A 25473-nucleotide genomic window follows, 5' to 3' on the forward strand; every position below is an offset into this window, starting at 1 on the left:
AACAATGGTTTGTCAAATGTGGTAATTGTGCCTCGTGATGAGTCTTTTCGTCGTGTTTGTGCTCAGTGTCACGGACAGTGTCTGTAGTCCTCGTGGATCTCAGAGACAGACTGAAGTCTTTCCACGTCGTTGTTTCATTGTGTCGATAGATTTACCGCATGCTTTTCTTCCAGTGAAAACAAAATGTTTTGTAAAAACATTATATGAATGTGTAGACTAAATAACAAAGCTATAACTTTATGATGTACCCCTGTTGATTGAAACTGTGCTTATGTTAATGATAATGTTTGAATAAACATCAAAAGAAAGAATTTCTAAAATAATTTGTGGAATCAGCGTGGTCTGCAGCTTGATTATTTGAAGAAGACAAAAACGGACGAAACGAACGTACATCATCGAAAATTAACTTTGAATTTACAGTTTTCATTAAATAGTATAATACTATTTTAAACATTTAATAATATCTAACGGATTTTTCCCGATTAGTACATTAGCCGAACTAAATTTCAATGCCTGTCGAATCCTGTAGGAATTTCTAGAAATTAAACCCTTGCATTTTCTCTTTCCATATATTATGCACGACGTCAATATATGTCTATATAAGCTGTTTGACAATGCACTAAATCTTCCAGCACATTTCTTAATTATAAATGATTTCCAAAGCACGCAATTATATCCAACCCTATACCTTTAGGATGAAGGAGAGAAAGGCCAACTTTAAAATCTATTGCTTATCTCGGTTTGCCACATTAAGTGACAGTTTTTATCTGCATGGGTGTATTTAGATGATACGAAGGAGAAGATCTGTCGTAACTGATGTATGTTTAATACCACTGCTCCTTATCCACTGATAATAATGCCTTTCATTTCCTAATGGGTCGGCTCAGAGAGACCAGTGTTAATGGTCACTTCCTCGCTGTGCTCTGTCAGGCTAATAGAATGAGCTCACGTGCAGTGTTGACATGCCTCTTCAAGGACGCGTTAAACCTCAAATCAGACAAGAGACTGAAAGAAAGAAAGTGAACTTCACACACCGAGGATCTTCAGGAGAATCTGCTGAAGTTAGATGAAGTCTGTACAGAAACTGAAGCACATTGATTGTTAAGCGTTGCGACACTAATTAAAATAATTATTGAAAACACTTGAGCAGAACTAGCATATTATTTCTTCATACGCAGAAACCATGAGCAGAAATTCGAACACTTCGAGAGTTTTTTCCAACAAAAATAATTCTGGTGAAGCACGCTAATTTTTCCTGATACTACCAGTGTGTCGTGTAAATTAAAGCTCGGATTAGATCAGTTATAATTAAATGAGTTTTATTTTAAGAATTTATATTTAAATATCATAAGAAATGCTGCATCTAGCGCGCAAAAGAGAAGCTCAAAAAGAACCGCCAGATTTCAGCAAATGTTTTTTATTTTTATACCGTCATTCTAAAGCAAGAAAAGATTGAAAATACACTTCAGAGACAATGCATGCCACTACAACATGTTTAATTACTCATTCTTAATCAATCTTCATCAGTCTCTTAAGACATCCTTACCCTGGCACCTTGGAGGCTTTCCAATCTTCTTCAGTTAAAGCTGGATTAGAGAACGTTCTCTTTATACATGAATGCTCTCGCGCTTCAATGTGTAGCGGCTTTATCATGAGATAGTGCTTGTGTTTACATTTAGCTAGTGTTGCTATGTTCATGTATTTCTTTCATAGTATTATTAATAATACATAAACATCATGTCAATGTAATAAAAGAATAACTACAACAACGAGGTCGAAACAATATTGAGGTAAAAATTGTTTAAAATAAAACTGACTTTACATCACATGGAGCATCTTTTTTTTTTTTTTTTTTTTTTTACATTAAAGTATCTGGAACACCTGTTTTAAGTTAGAATATTATAACAATAACTTTATTATCATGTTTAATCGGGTAACCTAAAATGTTCTTAAACATCTACATTTACTTTTAAAAAATTGTAATGTAACTATGTAATGTAATGAGTCTAAACTGCATGGGTCACACAGTACTTCTGAAAAACCTCTTTAACGTTTTACAATAACTATAATAACAATTATGGGACATTTACTCTTCATATGAAGCTCGTTTCACATTGTTAAATAATTATTATTATTTGGAAAATTCTGTACATTTAAATAACTTTTTTTTTTCGTTTTCTATGTTTTTGCTCCGTCAGCTCGTGCTCGGTTTATCAGTCAGATCATGCATTAGTTCAATGTAAAGCTGTAGAAACCTATACATAACTTTATGACAATAAAAAGACAACATTTTGCTGAAATTGCACTTAACATTTAAATGTTTTGTATGTTTAATCATAATCCATCGGTGTAAACATCAAACGAGTGTGTATGTTATAAAGTACAGTCACTGCACTTTGTAATGTGAGATATATTATAGAGTAATAATTCTGTCATAACAAACACAAAGGTTGTTTGGCAAAGGAAGATTGGACGCTTGATAAGACAGAATTACATACATTGTTTGAAAAGACATGTAGTAAAAAAAAAATATATCGAAAACTTGATCACATTCACATTCACGTGTTCTGAAAAAACATGGGCCAATTTAGCTTTTAGATAAAACCAGGGATTATTATTTATATGCAAAAAAAAATGGTTTGATAAAGACTTGTAACCTAAATGGAAAATACAATTTTAAATAAAAAACAGAGCTAATTTAAGCAATGTTTACTATCAGCCCAAAAGCATAAAATAGGAATGTTCCCAACATAAAGACACACAATTTGAAGCACTCGCATATCGAACCCTGCTGCACACCAGCCTGCCTTGAAGGCTTTTATAGACTCACAAAACTGCCTATTATCATGTCTAGAGGGAATGATTAACCAAGCGGGTTTGTGATAGAGCCTGAAAGAGTTACTTACTCTGATTCTCAATCTGATTGAGTTTCATCCTGCTTCAGATTTCTCAGATCTAATGAAAGGGAAACTAGCAATGGTTTAAAGACACTTAATCTGCTCTGCCATACTGGCAGCTAAATCGAGAAAGAGTTTTAATTACATTCTAAATGCAAAATTACATGTGTTTCTAAATGCTGCATTTTAGTGCGATGAGAAAATTTGGGCAAGGAGAACTCGTGCCGGGCCTGCCATCAGATCGACAGTGAATAGTATAGTACATATATAAATACATTACGATCCTCTGGAGATTAAAAAATATAGACCACACCTAAATTACTGTGTTCCTGTGTAATGAGTAGGCCTAATACTAATAGCTAATACATAGTAATTGTAATACTAGCAATATTTTTTTTTCATTACACAAAATGGAATATTATTATTATTATGATTATTCTAGGATAATTAACGTGATGTGGACATTGGTAGGTAAATTGTTAATCGAACTGTTTTTTTTTTAATCCTTGAAGAGCTCGTTGAACACAGGCACAGTGATGACCACTGGAATGAATACATAATGCAAATTAGCCTACTGCAGTTTCACCACACTAGCCACCTCTGAACAACTCATTTGAACAATGCGGGTCACATTTAGCAGCTGTATTTGCTGGTTTTGCCCTGCTGTCAGTGAGCCTGTCACCTTAAGAACGCAGGATAGCTGACAAACTGAACGACTGACCTGATCTCACCAAATGCTAGTCACAGACTAACTAACAGCTCTATTATCTGAGAGTTTACACTCAAGGGTATCATCAAATCATATTCTATAACATTAAACAAACATATATTAACATAATACCATGATATGATACCATGTACTATAAACCATCATACTCATTTCGGGTGTACAAAGAATTGTTTAAGTTTAAAAGCAAAGGCATCCTCCTCTATTATTATTGCAGAAAGAAGAGACAAAATGTCTGCCTCCATTTATGTATGTACACCGTGTTGAAGCAACATGGGTAATGTCTACTGGTTTGGTCTTCAGGTGTCCAGTCTGAGACACAACAGTTGAACTGTATGTACGTGTCCATCCATGGTGTCTGCCATGGGAGTGGTTTATATATATAGTTGGTGCGGTGGAGTGGGGTATGAGTGGTTTTGAACCAATGAATGAAATGCATTTTTCCGTGTTTCACTCCATCTCGATTCGCGTTCTTGGAGTCGATCATGAACGGACCGAGGGGGGACCCGCTCATTACTTGCACCAGGCCCCGCGCCAGCTAAGGACGCCCTGTGAGAAACAGTGTCTATTCCATGGCTCAGTACGCTTTTTCTTTTTTCTCGAGCAAGACTGTACAACATTCACATTACATTATTTAACTGATTTTTACGTAGAAAGGGTATCAGCACAACGCATTAAAAAAATTAACATTCATGTTTTCATAACTGCTGGCCAAATTAAAAAACAAAACGAAATGAAATCTTCTTTAAGAGCAAGGGGGCCCTCTGGTGTTTCGGGGGCACTATAAGCAGCTTGTGTATTTTGCATATAGGGAGGATTGGCTCACTCAATGGTCTATCTCTAGCACAAAGGCTCTCCCCATAAGCTAGAAATGGAGGGAATCCATCGCCCATGTATTGGCCAAACACTTCTTCTAGAGTAGTTGTGTCAAACTCAAGTTTCTAGCTCAGCTTCAGAGTTTAGTCCCAATCCTGCTCCAACACTCACTCCATGTTGTTTTCAAATAAGCCTGAAAAACTTGATTTGTTGGATAAGGTGTGTTTAATTAGGGTTGCTCCGGCCCTCCAGGAATTGAGTTAGACGCCCCTGGTCTACAGTATCAGGTGTATACAGCATATATATATGCTGTATGGTGTATACAGTGTATACAGTATACAGCCCTCAATCCGACTCCAGAGGCATCTGTCTGCAGGGAGAACAGTTGCAGTAACTTTGAGCCAAGGAGCACAAAGACAATGCAAATTCTGAGTGCACCATCCCTTCTTGGACTAGCACAATGAGTCCACACCACTCACTGATGGATGGTTTAATGACTCATTGGAAGGGTGACTCATTGGGGTTACACCAGGCTACTTAATACTTGCCTGGTCTCCTTGAGATTGCTCTAGATGGGAAACAACCAGGACTTGCTGTGTGCAACAAGTTTGGAAGTATTGCACAGTTGGTTTATCCTCCTTACCAATAGCACAAAGAGTGGTGTACTTACTAGCTCGGCCCTGAGGTGAACTTCTTTCAGCAAGTAAATATGGCAGTTTTGCTCATTCTTACCTCAGTCCAGCATGGAGATCTTGCAGGTGATGGTGCTAGTCTTTCACAATATTTCAGGTTCTATGCCAACAAAACAACTTGCTTTTCTTTTGTGGTCAGCAAGAGTAGAATTTGGCACTAAGGATCCCTCCCTGGCACCCATAATCATACCAGGTTTTCTGAGAGTGCTGGGCCCCTGGGCCAGAAATGTATTTTTTTCCAGAAGGTCTATCTTTTGGATTACATATTAGACCACACTGCATGTACCATCCTAAAGACCCCGATATACTTCATAAGGAATCCACGAACGAATTGATATGACGTCATTTCAAACTAAATCAGGCGTAAACTAAGTTTGTTTTGAGTTCTTTTGGCAGTTCGAAACAGCTCACCAAAGCAAACTCTCTGGGGAGTTTTGGCTCCTAAACACCTTTGAGATTCCATTGGTCCGTGGCGATTAGTGGGTGTGTGTTTTTTTCTGGGTCGTTTCTCATTCAACTGAGGTCATGTGGCAGGAGAACAACATCTCCAAGTCACTAGCAACATAAATAAACTGTTGAATAACTGAGATGTACAAATATATTCGCGCCTGTACGATCGCTCGCGGAGAGACTTTAAAGATTCAAGAGAAAGCTTTCAATTCCAAGAAATAAATTGCAACGAAGCTTGGTGTCAACAACTCTAAGTTATGCAAAAAGTGAAGTAGAGAAACATTAGATGCAAGTTTCCCAAAGCCATGAAAAGAATGAAAGGAAAGAGTAAAGCTATAGGGTAGCAAGTACCTACAGTAATACATGTTTCAAATACTGCTGCTGTTGTTCTTTCAATAAACAAATTTAAAAGGTATACAATATGAAATGCCACATATTAAACCTTTGTTTTTATCAAATCATGAAATATAAAAAGGTGTAATAAGTTATCTAGTTTAATCAAATAAATGAACACTAATAAAAGAAAGTAGTTATTAAGATGACTTCAATATTTTTTCCACATCATGCTAAAGTTTTCAGACTATGAGCCATTCACACTTAAAGAACTGATTCTGGGAATGGAAAGGTTCTTTCCCTTTTCACCTTTTGGTGATGACCAATTCTGTACCTCTGGAATTCAGTGGACCTCGAGGGACCCCATCCCTGATGTACCATTCAGCCAGTGTCAGAACTTTGCACAGCATGCTATTCAGGCTTTGGTTTAAACATTCAGCCAAGCCTTCAGTCTGGGGATTGTAGGGTGTGGTCATAATGCAAAATAATAGCGGACATTCAATCCCAGTTTCTTACATTTTCTTTTCTCCCAAGCCAGTAGACAGTGCAGTATGCCAAAATTGGAAAAAGTAAAAAAAAAAAAAAAACATCTAGAGATGGAGCCTTAGGTTACACCAGCAAATTGAGTCATCATCTGCCATGGCAATTAGGTAGTGTTTAACAGTCAAAGTTTTCCTTAAGGTTTGTCCTGACAAGCCGTTTCGAACCACCAAAACAAATTCAAAATCACCTGCGTTTTGGCTGGATTTAATTCAAAACCAAATCATAGCTGTTTATTATTCAATTTCACTTCAAGTATATTGGGGTCTGGACAGTGGTGTTGAATTTCGTCCTTTTGTAAAATCTGCCTGATAGACTGGTGGATCCTAAACGCTTCTGAAATAGTTTTGTCTGATAAACATGAACTTTTCTTCAGAGTTTCTCAAAAGAAATCTCTTTTGACTGAGGCATGGCAAATCCACAATAACCTGTGTGGAGCTCCCTGCAAATATATGGATGCTCTGGGTCAGCTCTGAGGACAAAAGCCAGTATGTTATTAGAGGATCTGGGCCACAGAAGGAACAGTTTGTTCATCACAAAGGCCTACTGGTGACTGGAGAGAGAGAGACCAATGCGATTGGGGTTGAAATTTAACCCAGTAAAATTAATTCAAATGGAAAGACATGATGTAGGAGTTGCTTTGACCTTGTTATCTTTATTCACAGATATTTGATTGCTCTGGCTAGTTCCCAAACACCACAACATTTGACTTGTAGCTGCGGGCAAGAAACACTATTCTTCTGAATGCCAGACTACAATTCCTGAAGATGGTATTTTCTACTGCTAAATCCACCTAGCTCTGTTTTACTGTAACATCCAAGGTTTGTGTGAAGTGTTGGTGCAGTAGTTTTCAGTAAAGAATGAGTTAATGGCTATTGGTAATGCAACAAAACAGAGCTCAACTTAACCTGCATTCTGTCAGCTCACTATATAACAGGAAGGCATCCTAACTGCGCTTTAAAGGAAACATTGTATATATTTAGATTATGAAAATGTGTTGTCATCTTATGTAGCCTAAGTAAATGTAGTACAGTCAAAATGCAGCATGCTTAGAAACTGAATGAATGGAAAATATGAGTCTGTACAAGTTTCCTGCTGACGTTTCAGAGTACTTTGGGCTTTCATCATCAGCTCTCATTAAAAATTAAATATATGTTCTGGTACATATGGGGTAAAATTGTTGCATTATTTGATCAACAAATAAATGTAAAGCAATTAACAAAAACCAAACATTCACAAAATGAATAGAATGAAATCCACAAATAAATCTTAAGAGTTTTACAAACATTAATTAAATTCACTAATGAAAAAAAATTAGACTTTTAAATAATAATCATATTCACAAATATCTTTTTATATCATTTATTTGTGAATCCTGTGCGTCCTGTGCAATTGTAGATCACTGCGCATATTTTTGTGTGACTCCACCCACCGTCTGCTCAAGCCAATCAGATAACAGCCACACTTAGCTGACCAATCGTAGCATGGATTTGCTGTAATCAATCACAATGCTTAATTAACTATTACAGACAAAACTAGTTAAGTTTGATTCAAATGAAATATGGTTTACGTGAACAAGTGTTTTAACTAATAATTATCTCTTGTCTTACATGTACATCAATTTATTTTCAACACACCTGCACCACATAACCACAACGCCACAAAAAGAACCAACCTATAGTTTTTAATACCCTATAATATATAGTTTTTATAGTTAAATACCCTCAAACGAATACAAAAGCAGTTGAAGATCTTACAAAATTTGGAGAACGTCAAAAGTCCTACAACACATTCACCTACAGAGTTGAGCAGTGTAGCCAGTCAAAGATGTTTCTGATAAACGCCAGAGTTTTTGTTTAGTGCAGTTCTGCACACTTGCAAACCTTGTCATAAGAAAGTGCAGACGCAATGTAAATAAGAGATTGAGAGTGCAGTTTAGAGAGCTTCATACAGAACCTTGTGAGATTGCGATAAACTAAGATGCGTGACAGCTTTTTAGTGATTATAAAGAGAGCATGCTTTGTGCACTTTCTAGGCAATAATCCATTTAGAATTAATATGAAACTTATTTTTCAGACACATACACACTGGAAAGTTTCACGAATGACATCTTCATATTTATGCTGGATTCATTCTCAAGATAGCAGTGACTGATACAGTGATACATAGCCATTCAAATCAGCTGCAAGAGTCAAAGCTAGTACACAGTTTAGTAAACGTTCTTGAATGTGCTGTACTGACTGCTTTGATGTGATGAAATAAGGTAATTTATTTCTATATTTATGAGTTTTTATTATGATGAATTCTATTAATATTCCAAATTTTTAATGCACATATTTTCATATGTAAATATGCACCTGAACAAATTATTTGAAATTTTATCAGATATTTTATGAATATAAAATGGATCCACACTCACTGTATTCTATCATCTTTTTAATATGCATTTACCATAATCATGTAGATCAGATCAAGAAGAGTGATTTTAAACACACACCTATGTGAATTAGCACATCAACTATTTCTCTTTTGGGAATACAATACAAAAGATTTGAAATATTGAAAATGAATGTACAATACAGAAGGAAGAGCTGCTACAGGGACAGAGCCACCTTATCAATGAATTTGGCCAGTCGAATGTCCTTCTTTGACAGTCCTCCACAGTCATGAGTCGATAAAGTAATCTGAACCTGAAATGTAATCATGATTAACAGTTAGCTTTTGAAATATCTGCACCTTTACATATCACTAGGGGTGTTCCTCAGGGCTCTGTTTTGGGGCTTCTTTTTTTCCTATGAAACACGTTTACCCTATCTTTTTAAGTTTATTTATTGTCATCGGCCTAACAAACAGTAAGCTGATTTACAAGACCACTACTACTTATTTCACAAAATAAATTTCCACTACAGATCATCAGGATTATTTCCCAGTGCTCGCTCAACTTTTCTCACTTGGCCTGACATCAAATGTGAGCTAGTGCACTACGTAGTGCGATTGTTTGCTGTGCAAACGTGACACTTTTTAAAAGCCTGATGTGTGTGGCCTCTCATGTTCTTTAAACACAGTGTATTCATGTTACACATTTGGAAAAACATTATAATCTGCTGCTCAAGAGTGAGAAATAGGTGGCTCTGTTTGAAGTTATTACCTTGTTATAAACATTGAACCACTCCGGATGATGGTTCATCTTCTCTGCTTGTAGAGCCACCCGACACATGAAGCCGAACGCCTGAGGAGAAGAAAACAGATGCAGTGCTGGAAGATCACTGGACTCAACTCATCTAGTACACAGTTTAAGCACAATTTTACAGCAGACAGGTTCTCCTCGATTATTAGCTGATCAACACCAAATAATGCCTGGTGCCACTCACATGCTCATCAAAAATGTATTTAAATTTAATGAATGTACTATATGTTTTATTTGGTATTTTTTTATTATTATTATTCATATTTTATCTGTACATGTTATGGTACTAAAGTATTCTTATGGATAAGTTATGATTTATTCATTACCTTTTAGCCACTTTTTGAGCATAGACCTAAAAAATGTAATTTCCAACTTAAACAGTCATAAATGTTGAACGAGCACAGGCTCACGCTTTTAAAGAAGACACTTGGCGATTTTTGCTGAAGTGAAAATAAAGTGCAGTTAAGTGGAAAAAAATATAGATTTTAGTTTATATAGGCAAGATATAGGTTATAGATGTTTAAGTTTATTGTTGTGAAAAATGCACAAAAAAACTATTTTGAAATTCATATGAAAAATATAGGTAACACTTCACTAATGTATGTATAGTGTGTTAATAAAAGTATTCACAATATGTTTTAGTGCATTAGGTTCATAAATAATTATAACAAAAGTTTTAATGCATTATAATTTCTAAAAGTCTAATAGATAAGTATTATAATGTATTATAACTGTGGTTACAATTATTCATGAGATATTACAAAACAATATAAAGTGCATTGTGAGGCGTAATTTATGCATTAAAACTACATTTATAACAATAACTAGTTATATAAAAAAGCTTTAAGTAAAGTGTTACTGAAATTTATTTTCCAAACCATGTTTCACTCTAAAACTGCTTGAAAATCAAAGGCATAAATCAAAACAAGTTGTATTCCACATTTGGTATGTCAAATAAAAAAAAAAAAAAAAAAAAACCTTTCAGAGAAGATTTTTTTGGGTGCAGTAACAAATTATTCCACTAGATAAAATATCTGACCATTCATTTCCAATGTGATAATTTTTACAGAGAACAACACAAGTGTGACTATTTTTTTTTCTGAACCATTTGACCATTTCGAATTACGTCCATGATAATGTGTGTGTGTTTGTGCATATATATATATATAAATATATAAAATAACCTTTCTAAAAAAAAAGTTTTATGTTTTTTTTTTTAAGTCTAAATTGACTGAACAGCATCATAGAACGAAACATTACAATAACTCAAATACAAAGGCCAGTCATGCTGATTTTTTTATAACTTAAGGCATACATGTTTAAAGGCAATAACACACTGTAATGGGACATTATGTTCATATTTAACAGAGGAATGGACTGCAGTTTTGGCAAAGTGAATAGACAGTTTCTCTAGAGTATTATTTCAGTTTATAAAACTTTACAAAGGAAGTCTCAATCTAAATAGTGAGATTATGCGAGCTCATGTTTAGATGAGCTGTGATTGGAGGGTGACAGAGTCTCTGCGTCCTCCAATCAGAAGCTGCGCTCGGTTATTCGAGCAGGTCAGATCTCGCTCAAGTTAAACCGCCTGTGAGAAAAAAAAATGCACTGGCTATTTCAGAGCAATTTCCCAATGCAATCTCAATTAAGCCTTTAAATACTTCCTTAGCTAATTAAATCAACTGAACCCTCATTGTACACAAGCCTTCGCAGACAAATCTGTGGGCTTGGCTAAACGCTCTCATAATGAAACAGGAGTAGTTTCAAAGAAAAAGAGGAGGAGGAAATTACGAGTGTCGTATGACCACATGATGAACATATGATGTAACACAGTTGGCTATTTTATCAAACCAGCTATCAAGCGAACCGTCCTGCTATCCATTTAAAGTGATTGACAAAATCCTGCAACTCGACTCCATCAGCAATTTAAGCACACGGTCTGCTTCTGCTCAGCTTTCATTAGGAATACTGGCCATTATTCAATCACAGGGCATGTTAGCGATCGCCAAGACATTTCCTTCATGGCGTTTCGTTTCTGTCAGGTGAAAAAACAAGTCAGTATATGACAACAAAATAAGCTTTGATTATTGAACTGGTCTGCTTCGATCTGACTTGAGCTCTGAATCGCAGACGTATCAAGAGAGCTGAACGAAATCAAACAGCTTGTGTTGTGCCACATTAAATACACAGCCATCCTCGGCCTCTAATAGGCACTGAAGAGGTCAAGGACGGAGGTGTTTTGTTTGCTGTGTATTGTGTGCAGCCAGTGCCTCGGCTGAAGCCTCCTTCGCTCTGTCAGGAGCCCCTAATTAGTCTTGACATGTTGCAGGCCCTCATCTCCAATAATCAGAACCACCGCCGCATGTTTCCCCACACGCCACTTTAGAGGCATTTTGTGTTATTAAGGCATGATTGTCATAAAACACTGGATGAGGCCATTTGGACGTCGGGGTGGTTTTCAAACACATGTGCTGCCATTTACAGATGGGCTTTCTCTAGCGCAGGACTGGGTCTAAACACAGACAGACTGGGCTCCGCAGGCTGCCAACATCTCCCTCGAAGCGTGATCATGTCTCCGAGCCGATGCTGTGTCAGACGCTTCACAGTGTAAATGAGCATGATTACGGCTCCTCTCAGGGGCCCCGGCCCTCCTGATGCCATCAGCTGCTGGATATCACTTTCTCCTGAATAATACAGCACTGACATGCATCATATTTGACTGTTTAAATCTCAGATTCTGATCATTTATTCAGCATCAATAGCTCTCTGTTGTTGTTGTTGTTGTTGTTTTGAGGATCCAAATGTTACTGTGGCCACCAAAATCATATGAAAGCGGCTCTGATAGATGGGAATAAGGATTGGGACACAATTCTCTAAGTGTGAATATCTTGAATTATTAACGCTTCAAATGTTTCAAAAAACACAATTTCCAAAAGATCTGCATTACTTTTTGTCATAAACTCTAGAGCATGGTGATAACTGTTACGGTATCTGATCACACTGCATAAATGATGTTTTTCTGAAGTATTTTTGTCTTGTTTCAAGTGCAAACGTCTAAAGATCAGCCACTTGAGAAGCAACTTGACATCAGATATGAAGTCTTGTTTTATAAGGATTGTGATGAAAATGAGTTTATGATTAAAAGAATAAATACCTGCCAACGCACTCCATTGACACTCCATGTGTCTTCTTTAAACAGAAAACAAGACTCTGTATGCTCATTTCACATCTGCAGTAAATGTATCCTGATTAAATGATGTGTAGATATTTGTACTGGAAAACAAGAGAAATTTACAGAGGCAGATATCCCCTTTTTTTCAGTGCATGCAACACTTAATGCAAAGACATTATGAATTATGAATTGAAATATGAGCCCTCATCTGTTAATTAAGAATTTTCAGACCTGCAAAAACCCTGAATTAGATTTAATAAATGCAAAATGCACTTTTGATCAGAGATGACCTACATTTCAAAAACGCAGCTTCTATGTTTCTGTAATGTATTTAAATAGACCATAATCGAGCACAGTGTAATGCTAACAGATGGACGTCTGCTAATCAATGTCCATCATCTGCAGCAACTGAAGTCCAGGAAAAAGGCAGGAGGTGAAGGACGCCGAAAACTAACTACAAGCAAAAGAGAGAAAGAGAACGACTGAGATGTGCAAATGGAAAACAGTGAGGTCACTATTACAAGGAGAGGCAAACAAAGTGAACAAAAGACAGCGTGAAAGAGAAACAGAGGGACTGATGGAATATTTAGTGGTTCTCTGAGGCACATGAAACATTTTAACCAATCTGACTGTTTGTGAAAGAAATCATTTTGATCAAAACTTAAACTGCTGCCAAGAACAGCTCTGCTGTGGCTCACGGTAATACAGACTGACATGAGAGAGAGAGATAGAGAGAGAGAGAGAGAGAGAGAGAGAGAGAGAGAGAGAGCGAGAGAGAGAGAGAGAGAGAAACAGAGACAGAGAGAGAGAGAGAAACAGAGAGAGACTTGACTTTTAAACTTCTTTTAATTTACACCATTTTTTCAAAACATTACAAAGCTAATACAAAAACAAAAAATAAAACCAGAACAATTTTACCAATTAAAAACCATGTCTCCAAACTCACTCATTGTCACTAAAGCATCTCTCACACCCCACCTTGTTTTAAAAAAAGGTCATTATCAGTTTGTTTATAATACGCAAATTCAACAGCAACCCTAAATTCTACCAATGATTTAAAAAGAGGCAACAAGTCAACATCTTGACCCGCGTTTTTACATTGATGTGTTTTCAGGATTGCCAACTTGGCATGTCCTATTAAAAAATTGGCAAGTACACACCTTTCACGACATGATTGCTTAGGATTGCGACCAAAGATAAAAAGGGTATTTGTAAAAGAAAATCCCAATTTCGTAATTAGTGTTCCCAAAAGTACAAAAAGTGGAGCCAGTCTTGAACATTCACAAAATAAATGAAACACAGTGTCAGAGGCCTTACAAAAAGAACATTCAGGTAAAACCATTTCATTGAACTTGGAAACAAAGTTGTTTGTAGCCAAGACACTGTGAAGTATTCTCCACTGTAGATCTCCACATCTTTTAGGAACTGGGGGTTTGCACAACAGCCTCCATGAGGGATTTACATCTCTGGGCACAGAAAGGTAAGCTCTCCACTTAGTGTCTATTCTTACCTTCAGTTGGTCAAAGTGTGCGGATTTAGCACAAATATGGTAAATTATTTTCTTCCCCATTCTTTGGAAATCCAAAAATTCAAACCCCTTTAACAAGAAACTATTAGTGTTCTCTTCAAGTTCCATTTTTTTGGAACAACTTTTAATGCTGGAAAAGTCTTAAATACCAAACCATCAATTAAAACAGAATTTATAAGTGAAGTTAGTACTGGGGGAAACAAGCTTTAAAGCTCTTAACCATCCCTTCCACCATTCTTACTGACCTTATCCCAACCTGGTCAGCAAGTGACTGATCCGTTCGCCACTGACCTCTTGTTGTATCGAGCAGGTCCATAACTCTAGTTACTCCTGCATTCAGAAACATTTTAATTACAGAACCCGATAATGAAAACTGTATCTGAAAAAGAGGATTAAAAAACAGAGGTTCTGAACACCCATAATTTTCATCATCTACTCTTGAGAATTTTAACAAACCCCATGAATGAAAAATTGATTCATAAAATTTCAAAAGAGAGCAATTCGCATTTTCAACATAAGGCTTCTCAATTAAAAATAACTCTCTGTCAAGATCTGTTTCTCCAAGATCTTTAAGAATATACAAGCAATAATCAATCCATGGCTTTCCATCTGAACAGTACAGCAGTTTTTGCAATGTTTGCAGTCTCATTGCTGAAATTTTGGATTCAACGTGTATAAGGCCTTGACCTCCCTCTGAAACGGGAAGATAGAAAACCCCAGGAGGAAGCCAATGATGGCCATTCCAAAAGAATTCAACAAATGCCCTTTGAACCTTTAGTAACAGTTCTTTAGGGGGATTTAGCACTGTAACCTTATGCCACAGCATTGAAGCTGCCAGATTATTAATTATAAGGCATCTCCCTCTAAAGGACAGCTGTGGGAGAATCCACTTCCACTTCTGGATTTTGCCAATAACCCGGTCAAACACTCCTTCCCAATTCTTCTCCATGTACTGGTCAGTTCCAAAATAAATACCAAAAACCTTTAAGCCATCATGGGCCCATTTACACTGATTTGGCAACTGAGGAGGTCCTGTACCATGCCAGTCTCCCATCAACAAAGAAGTACATTTTTCCCAATTTATACATGCAGAGGTAGCTTTCTGAAAAGTATTCAAACATGAAATAATATTATCAACATCATTTGAATTCTTAATAATCAGAGGTACATCATCGGCATATGCTATCAGTTTTACTTGGGGAACTTAGGGCAGCCAGAACCACCAATACCACACAGTCTTTTTCTCAGCAGACTTAAAAAAGGCTCAATAGAAATAGCGTAGAGTAAACCCGATAGAGGACACCCTTGTCTTATTCCTCTTGTCACTGAAAAGGGTCTTGTTAATGTACCATTAACTCTTAACATGCTAAAAATATCATTATACATCAGCCTAATACAGGACACAAAATTCTGACCAAATCCAAAAGCCTCAAGTGTCTTGAATAGATAAGAGTGGTCCACCCTATCAAAGGCCTTTCCTTGGTCCAGAGAAAGAAGGCCGATGTCCAAGTTATGCCTTTTTGACACTGTAATAATGTCTCTAACCAAGAAAACATTGTCAAATATTGTTCGGTTAGGAATACAATAAGACTGCTCATTGTGAATAACGGAAAATATCTTAAGATCAATACACAGCAAGGAGATAGGGCGCCAGTTCTTCAAACAACCAAGGTCTCCTTTTTTTGGGATCAAAGTTAAAACTGCTCTCCGACAGCGTAGAGGAAGGTTCTCTTTTTCAATACTTTCCACCAAAACATCATAGAAGTCCTGACCAATTAAGCTCCAAAAAGCCTTATAAAACTCGGCTGAGAGACCGTCCAATCCAGGTGACTTTCCAGGATTCAATTCCTGAACAGATCTTGAAAGTTCAGCCATTGTTAAAAGGCTCTCAAAATCCATCTTATCTTTGTTTGACAATTGTGGCAAGTCAGAAGTATGTCTGCTTTTACTCCATTACAAGGCTCTGCACGATACAACTCTTCATAAAAAGACATAGCAAAAGAATTAATTTCCATTTGTGTTGTTAATACTCGTCCATCTGGGAGTTTCAGTTGATGAAGATGCTTATGTGCTGCTGTTTTTTTTTCAGGTCCGAAGAAAAAAGCAGTAGGAGAGTCCATATCATTTAGACGGGTGAACTTTGCCCTTAAAAGGGAAGTTTTACCTTGTTCTTCCACTAAATTGCGTAAAAGAAATGTATTCCTTTCGAAAGAATCAGTGGAAGTAGAGCTTGTAGTACTTTGACTACTTTGTCCAAGAATTTCTTCTTCAAGAGCTTTCATTTTCTCTAGTAGGGCACCCCTGCTATGTGCAGTAAACTGCTCACAAAAAATTCTAATCTGTATCTTGCCCACGTCCCACCATTGACTTAAAGACTGGAAATTTACTCTCTCCTCTCTCCAAGAGTCCCAAAAAAGGTGAAAAGAGTGAATAAAAACGTGATCCTGAAGTAACCTATTATCAAAGTGCCAGAGTGATTTATAAGATTTGGTGGACTCAACAGAAATAGCCATAGAAATATAATGATGATCTGAGAGAAAAGTAGGTGAAATAGAATTTCTAAAAAATCTTCCCCTATTACGTGCTTCTGTATAAAACCGATCAAGCCTGGCTCCAGACATATTATTTGAGTTCACTTTCATCCAAGTATACTGTCTAAGCCCAGGAAATGCATATCTCCACAAATCAACAAAATTATATTGATCAACTATTCTTTTAAGAGTATTCGCCGAAAGGGAATGTGGTTCATTATGATTCCGATCCAATTGCTGATTTAAAGTGCAATTAAAATCACCCCCCAGTATAATAATATTATCCTGGGGACAGTGCGATAACACATCTGATAACTTTTCAAAAAAAGTAATACGCTCCCGACCATCATTTGGAGCATATACATTAAACAGGGAAAAAACTTTGTCACCTAAATTAACATCTACTCGTAAAATTCTCCCTGGTATTTTCTCAATACTCTTGACATTACCACCAACCCGGGGTGAAAACAATACTGCAACCCCTGCACTAACATTTGTGCCATGGCTCAAACACACATTACCCTTCCAATCGCTAAGCCACTGTGACTGATTCTGCAAATCCGTGTGTGTTTCCTGGAGTAAGATCACATCAGCCTTTTTAAGAATTAAATAATTAAAAAGATCATTTCTTTTAACTATACTACGACAACCATTAATATTTAAAGACCCAATATTAAAAAAGGTCATGACAATAATCACAATGGGGTATAAAGCAACCCACCACATCTTCCTTTTGACACTTTTCAAAGAATCAGTGTTTTTTCAGACGTGAATTTAGGCTTCTTCTAACTACACTAACAAGTTTTTAAGCCTGTAGCGTTTCGGTTGATCCAGTTCCTCCAACGTCGCCTTTCGCATTGCAATAGCACCAGATTCAACAAAAAGTTCCAAATCAGGAAAATATTTTTCCAGTTTGGGTTTTCTCTGATTCTTAGTAGCATCCAGAAAATTGTTCAACTGTTGAAATGTATAAAAAGGAAGTTTTGAATGGGAAATAAAATTCCCAGCAGAATTCCCTTGTGAATTTACATCATACTCTTCACATTCAGAGTCATTCTCAGATAAATCATCAGTTCTCTGTGACAACAGATCTAGGTCTTCATCCTGTGACAAGCTGCTGCTTTGTACCTGTATGTTCTCAATCTCAGTTTGATTTCCTTGGTATTTTATTAAATCACTAACTGCCCCGTCAACTTTGAGCTCCTCATCAACTTTAACACTTGCATGTGTAGTAATGATGGAAGCACTGTCTGTAACTTCAGTATCTTGTGCAAGCACATCAGAGCCCTCTCCACTGTTAAGTAACACAGCGGTTTCATCCTGCTGTATTATATCAGTATTTTCTGCTGCAGTGTCATTTGCCACAGCAGTATTCACCTGATCCACTACAGGATTACTTTCCTTCTCCTTTTCAGCTTCCATATTTAAAGGACACGATTGCCTGACATGACCCGGTTTCGAGCAAGTAAAACATTTCATTGAATCAACAGTGATAAAGATTGTATAATCTTTCTCATTCAATGCCAGTTTCACAGCAACCTCCAGATTTTGAAATTCGGGATTTAAAATCATGTACGTTTGACGTCTAAATGACATTATGTGCTTTAATTGTGGGGCTTTTAAACCCAGCGCAAGAATGCGCTCAAGTGTATCCTTTGGAATAAACGGAGGAACATTGGAAAGGATAACTTTTTTCTAGGGGTTAGACAGCGGCAAAACAGGAATGAATGCATCTTTCACAGATAATCCACGTTCAACCAAATCATCAACCATAGTCGTTTCCCTCAAAAAAATAACAACTGCCTTATTCATTCTCGATGCAGACAAGATGTTTAAAGCACCAACTGCATTGCTAACAGCAATTAAACAATCTTCTACTGACACGGTTTCGTCTGATAAACACTTGCACCCATGGCGTGCAGTCAAAGGGTGTACTCACACTAGCCAGTTTGAACCGTGCCCGAGTGCGTTTGACCACCAAAGCGGTTCGTTTGACTAGTGTGAGTGCTCCGAACCGTTTCCGGGCGCGGCTCGATTAGCCGGCCCTGGCCCGCTTGGAAGAGGTGGGCCAGAGCACGGTTCAGTTGGACTCGGGCGCGGTTTGCATGCAGTGTGAGCGCTAACCGTGCTGGAGCACGGAACAGGACGAGTGGCGTCACGGTTTTGCGACGCTCCAAAAGAGCAGCTGCAAAGTCCTTGCTGCACTTCAGCTGGTACCTTGCAAACCTCCTCATACGAGCAGCACGATTACGTGAAAATTTTCGCGCCACTAAGGCGACACATTTGTTTAACAACAGGCTGTGAGAGGGCTGTGGACCAAACGACACAAAATTATACACAGAGAAAACAGAGCGATGGACTCCATTGTGTTCAGAGAGCGCCGCTCTTCCTGTTTATCCCGAAACCGCCGCGCACCATAATGACGTAAGCGTGCTCCGGCACGAATGCTGAAACCCTCCTATGTGAGTGCAGGCCAGAGGGGGAGTGGGGACAATCGTACTCAGGCCCGGTTCATGGCAACTGTGCCTAGTGTGAGTACACCCAAAGACGCAAAGCCATCAGAATTAGATCCCATTGCTACTCTCTTTTGCCGACAGAGTCAGCAAATAATTAAAAAAACTGCTGTAGTTTCAATAAGCTCAACCAATACCTAATCTAAAAAGAGAAAAAAGGAAAAAGTTTGAAACTCACTCAAACACGCCGATCGGTCGCTCAAACAATCGTCCCAAACGCTCCGCACTCGCGCATGCGCACACACACAGAGACAGAGAGAGAGAGAGAGAGAGACTGACTTTTAACATCTCTTTAATTACCACAAAAACTTTAAAACGTGTTAATTTTCCATAATCAATACACACTGTACAGGTATAAAAAATAAATAAATAAATTAGGTAAAGTCAAACAATCTGAAAAACAGACAACCCAAGAAAAAAACATCATATAATCTTTATCATACATAAATGTTCAGAAATCCATCCCAGTCAACTTCACAAATACAGTTATTAATACCCCACCTGTATTTAAAGGTCTCTATATCCATTGTTAAATTGTAAAATGCAAATTCAACCTTTAAACGTGATTTTATCAACCCTCTAAAAACCAAAGTAACATCAGTCTGCCCCATTCTAGCGATCATATTTTTGCGTGACAGCCACATAGCCAACTTTGCTTGGCCAAAAACAAAATTTACTAATGCATGGATCTCCCTTGTGGAATGTTTGTATTTAGGACCATAGATAAAGAAAACTTTTGTAAAAACCTCCCCTAGCTTACGGCAGCATTCCTCCAAAAAACAAAACAGAGGAACAAGCCTTTCACAATCAGAAAATAAATGAAAAACGGTTTCTGATTGTCCACAGAAAGGGCAACCCTCCCCTACCTGTGGATCAATGTGTGCTCTGTGTCTGTTCGTAGCTATTATACCATGCACAATCCGCCACTGTAGGTCTCCAGACCATTTCTCAATGGGGGGTTTGTACAAGGTCCTCCAGCTACCTTTGGGTCAAGAGCCTGGCCCAAAAAAGTCCAACCACTTAGACTCCTTCACACTCTCCAGAGTATGACAGTGAAGAGCCTTTACACAAATCACATACAGTTGCTTCTTCCCAACAGCCCTAAAATGTCCTGACTGCGGTGATGTAAAGGACAGGATGTTGCCTTCTTCTTGCCACTCACCATTTTTCGCTGAAACCTCCAGGTCTGGGAAGGTTAATACTTCCTCCTCAACAGGTACAACCAGGGACACACTGTAATATTGCGGCAATCGTTCCTGCACTTCGCTCAGAAGCCTCTGAGTAACTCAAACAGATCTTACGCCAAGCTTAAGAGCCAAAGTCTCTGCAGACAGCCAGCCGTCCTCGGAGGCTAGATGTCTCACTTTAGTGATGTTTGTGGAAAGAGCAGCATTTCTCAGAAAAGGGGGATTTAAAAAAATCACATCAAGTGCTGGGTTCAAAAACAAAGGTTCTTCCTTTAGCCACTGAAAATGAGAATCACCTAAATCTCGAGAAATCTTGAAAAGGGTCCATGATTTTAACACTGACTTGTGAAAGGGTGTCAGACCGCTTAAGTCCAGTTTATCACAGTCCAATAAAAACAAGTGACGATCAAATCCCATCTTTCCTGCTCTTCCCAGAAGGGCACAAGCAACCCCAAACCAACTGACGTCCTCTCCATAAAGAAGCCTTTGAGCAGTCTGGAGTCTGAAGGCCTTTATCCGTGATCTAATGTCGATGAGCCCCTGACCCCCCTCTTGTCTCGGCAGAAAGAGGACTGAGGCTTTCAGCCAGTGTTGTCCTGACCAGAAAAAGTCTATCAGTTGTCGCTGAATGTCTCTTACCAAGTCTTCAGGGGGCTCTAGCACCATCATTCTGTGCCACAAAGATGAGGCAACCAGATTATTACAAACCAGTACTCTTCCCCTGTAGGACAGCTGGGGTAGCAGCCAATGCCAGTGAGACAACCGAGCACACACTTTCTCCGCTAGACCTGCCCAGTTTTGCTTCATATATTCATCAGTTCCCAAGAACACACCTAAATATTTTAAACCTGCCCTTCCCCATTTCATCCCCCCTGGAATTAAGGGACCGCCACTATCTTTTCCACACCAAAAAGCCTCACTCTTGGCCCAGTTAACCTTCGCAAAGGAGGCCTTACCGTAACATTTTAAACTTTCTTCTAGATGTTGAATATCTCTAGGGTCTTTAATTAAAACTGTGACATCATCTGCATAAGCAGAAAGTTTAACAGGCAACTGAGGAATCAGTGTATTAATTTGTAGACCCCTTAACTCTCTTCTTAATTTACATAATAAAGGTTCAATGATGATACTATACAGCTGCCCTGAAAGAGGACAGCCTTGTCTGATACCCCTTTGAACCATTATAGGAACACTAAGGCCACCAGCCATTTTAATTAAACATGTAGCTTCAGAGTAGAGTAGTCTTATCAGTGAAATAAAATTATCCCCAAAACCAAAGGCTTTAAGCGTTTCAAAATGGTAGACATGATCTACCCTATCGAAAGCCTTTTCCTGATCCAATGACAAAACCCCAACATCAACATTGTTAAAAGAAGCAAAATCAAAAAGATCTCTCACCAAATGCAAATTGTCTGTAATAGATCTACCCTTTATACAGTAAGACTGATCCTTATGTATGATTTGTTGCAGTACAATATTTAATCTTTTGGCTAGGCATTTGGAGAAAATCTTATACTCTGAGCATAGAAGTGCCACTGGCCTCCAATTCTTTAATAAAGTTAAGTCTCCTTTTTTTGGAAGCAAAGTTAAAACCACACGCTGGCAACTCTTAGGGAGATCAATAGCTGATTCCTGAAGAACTTTAAAAAAGTCATTCCCGATGACAGTCCACAAACTCCTATAGAACTCAGTAGGAAGACCATCTATTCCTGGTGACCGGCCTAAAGAGAGTTCCATCACCCAGGCAGTAACCTCATCAAAAGTAAGTCTATTTTCCACAAATTCCTTCTGCTCTGAAGTTAGGACAGGGAGATCCTGTAGAAGTTCTTTTCTAGCATGTCCATCTGTGTTTTCAGCAGCAAAAAGAGTAGAGTAAAAGTCTACAGCCAGTCTGCGCATCTCCACCGGATCAGAAGTGATACGCCCAACACTGTTCTTCAGGCTGTACATCTGCTTATCCTGAGCAGCTTTGCATTCCAAATTAAAGAAAAAAAGAAGTAGGAGCATCCATATCTCTCACTGTTAAAAACCTGCTCCTTATAAGTGCACCCTTTACTTTTTCATTTAAAATCGAACTTAAAGTTTCTTTTCAGTCCACTTTTCTTGTAAACCAACAACATTGTTACCAGTCATATTTCTCTCAATAGCAATAATTTCTTGTTCCAGTTGCTCCAATGTCTTCTTTAAACAAAAAGTGGAATAAGAAGCATACTGCTGACAAAACAATTTTATGTGTGCTTTTCCCACTTCCCACCACTGAATTATGCTATCAAAACGGGCCTTTTCCACTCTCCAACTTTCCCAAAAAAACTTAAATTGGGAAATTCAGGTTCCCAATCACACTGGCTAAACAGCGTGCTGACTGTGAATGTGGCTCCTCCCCATTTCTATCAAGTGTAAAGTCCACTGTGCAATTCCAATCCCCACCCAAAACAATAAAATTGTCATTCTGATTTTGCCTTAAATACTGTTTCAGCTTAATAAAGAGTTTAGTTCTATCAGGGCCAGTATTAGGGGCATAAATGTTCACAAACAAAAAGCAAAAACTACTTATTTCTGCCTTTACAATTAGCAGCCTTCCAGGTTCTAACTCATTTTTCATTAAAATTTTGGCTTTAAGAGCAGGGGAAAAAAGCACAGCCACCCCTGCACTTAAATTAGTCCCATGACTGAGAACACCTTCCCACCACAGCTTCCACTCTAACTCATTGCTTTGATTACTATGAGTCTCCTGAAGGAAAATAACATTCAGCTCTTTCAAATTAATTATTTCTGTTAACAAATGATCTTTTCTTACATCCCTCATCCCATTCACATTAAGGGATCCCAATCTTATCTCCATAAAGACAAAAAAGGGGAAAGAGAAGACAGAATAGAAAAGAAAAACTGATACAAGTCAGTATATTCATTTTGCTTTCCCTCTTTTTAGCCTCTCTTTTTGTGTTGAATTGCCTGCTTGTCTAATTGCAGTAATATGTTTCTTCAGGCGAAACCGCTTTTGTTGTGAAATTTCTTTGTAACTACCGACTTTTCGTGCCCACATCACAGAAGATACAAACTTATCGAGGTCGGGGGAAAAATTGTACACCTGCTTTACATTTTATTTGGTCCCATTCTTCTACACCTGACTTCTACACCTGCTTTACCTTTTGTTTTGTCAAGAAAGGAATTAATTTCCTCAACAGAGTACAAATCCTTCTCATATTCTCCTGCCATATCCATGGAATCTGACCATTGTTCATCATCTTTAATGCTATCATCAGTTTTCTGAGATAAACTGTCTAGCTCATCAGCCAGGCCCTCCTCAGAGCCTCCTACTGTTGCTGCAGCAGAGGATACACGCATCTCTTCATCAATGCTAGTAACATCAACAACAGCATCAGACTCATTCTCAATTCCTCCAGTAACAGAACTACAACCAAGCTGTTCAGTGCTCAAAGGTTTTCTAAAATCACTCTCAGTATTTCCAGAGCTACATCCAGGCTTTGCATTACCCATCTTACTCACCTCATTCTGACCCTTTACTTCAGCAGCTCCCTCAACCTGCTCTGGGCCTTTTCTTCCTTTCTCCTTCGTTTGAAGAGCAGAGTTATGTGTATCCATATGAGATGTGGACGGGCGTGGGTCATTTTACACTTCTTTGTGCGGACACGAAAAACGTTTGTGCCCCAAGCCACCGCATACAAAACGTTTAAGACTCTCAGTGCTAGCATACACCATGTATGAATTATCTCCATGGGAAACGCGGATAGAAACTTCTAGTGTGCACTCTGGTGAAGTTAAGAATATATAAACGACACGTCTAAAAGAGAGCACATGTTTAAGCGAGGCATTTTTGCACCCTAATGGGATCATTTTGACTGGACTCGCGATCTTTCCGAATCTCGTTAATTCTTTAACGATGACATCATTAGAAATAAACGGAGGGACATTCGAAATGGTAATTTTAGTAGCTGGAGCAGACAGCGGGGTGACTGGTACAAAAGCTTCCTTCACCCATATTCCGCTCACAGTCAACTGATTCACTAAAGCTTCACTCGTCAGAAAGACAACAATCGCTTTGCTCATTCGGGAGGTCGACAGTATATTATCGAACCCGACTTGCTCTCCTACTGCAACCTGCAACCTTCTGGTAACTAGTCCGGCTCTCTAACCATTCATAACCACTCTCTAACCATTAGGCCACAGCTGCCCTTCAGTATATTGTCATGCCCCTTAGTGCACGACAATATACCGGTATTAGTGATGACCTCAATATTTAAAATGAACAGTTGTCTATTGATAACACTACATGTAAATCCTCCAGCATCAGAACCTGGTTGACCTTTCACACAAGAAGACGCAGTGCTCGCAGCTACTCCGAGGAGAACAGTGTTCATCAGAGTAATTTGCCATTATTTTACTAGTCATATAATGGGAAACGTTATATTAACCTGTTAACAGTGGTTCCCTTTCGAACATTCACTCCTGTTATGTATGGGAAAACTCTTTTTCTTTTCTGCTGAAACCTGATTTGTTCACGTTTGTGTAACTGCACAAACCAATGGCACTTTAGCCCACCAAAAGGGGCGAGACCGACCGCTATATAAGTCGTCCCATATTGCCATTCATTAGAATATTCTCCTTCAGCGACGAGGATCATCTCTTCGCTGACACTTCTGCAAGATTCACAAAGCAAGCTTCACTGCAGGTATCCAGCATCCAAGCAAAGAGGAAATTTCCAGTGCACGTTGTTCCAAATGGTGCAGGGGACTCTTGCACGATGGAGATGGGCACAGCAAGTGTGATGCCTGCCTCGATCGCACCCACGCAGAGGCTGCGCTTGCTGAGGGCTTGTGCTCTATTTGCGAGAGCATGAGCCTTTCCCGTCTACACTCGTGGGTCGCCTTCTTGTTCCATC

General features: G+C 38.3%; 1 protein-coding gene across 1 annotated transcript in view; it reads right to left on the reverse strand.

The window, feature by feature from the left end:
• Positions 1-8874: 8874 nt before the first annotated feature.
• The window catches only part of LOC132130748 (pterin-4-alpha-carbinolamine dehydratase 2-like), a 32211-nt gene continuing 15612 nt past the window's right edge, over positions 8875-25473 (reverse strand). Inside the window, exons 3-4 of the mRNA XM_059542542.1 lie at positions 9604-9684; positions 8875-9145 (exon numbers count right to left, since the gene is read on the reverse strand). Of these exons, the coding sequence (XP_059398525.1) occupies positions 9050-9145; positions 9604-9684 (177 nt within the window). The 3' untranslated portion in view covers positions 8875-9049. The remainder of the gene's footprint in view (positions 9146-9603; positions 9685-25473) is intronic.

Source organism: Carassius carassius, chromosome 47 (genome assembly GCF_963082965.1).
Source record: "Carassius carassius chromosome 47, fCarCar2.1, whole genome shotgun sequence".
NCBI lineage: Eukaryota > Metazoa > Chordata > Actinopteri > Cypriniformes > Cyprinidae > Carassius > Carassius carassius.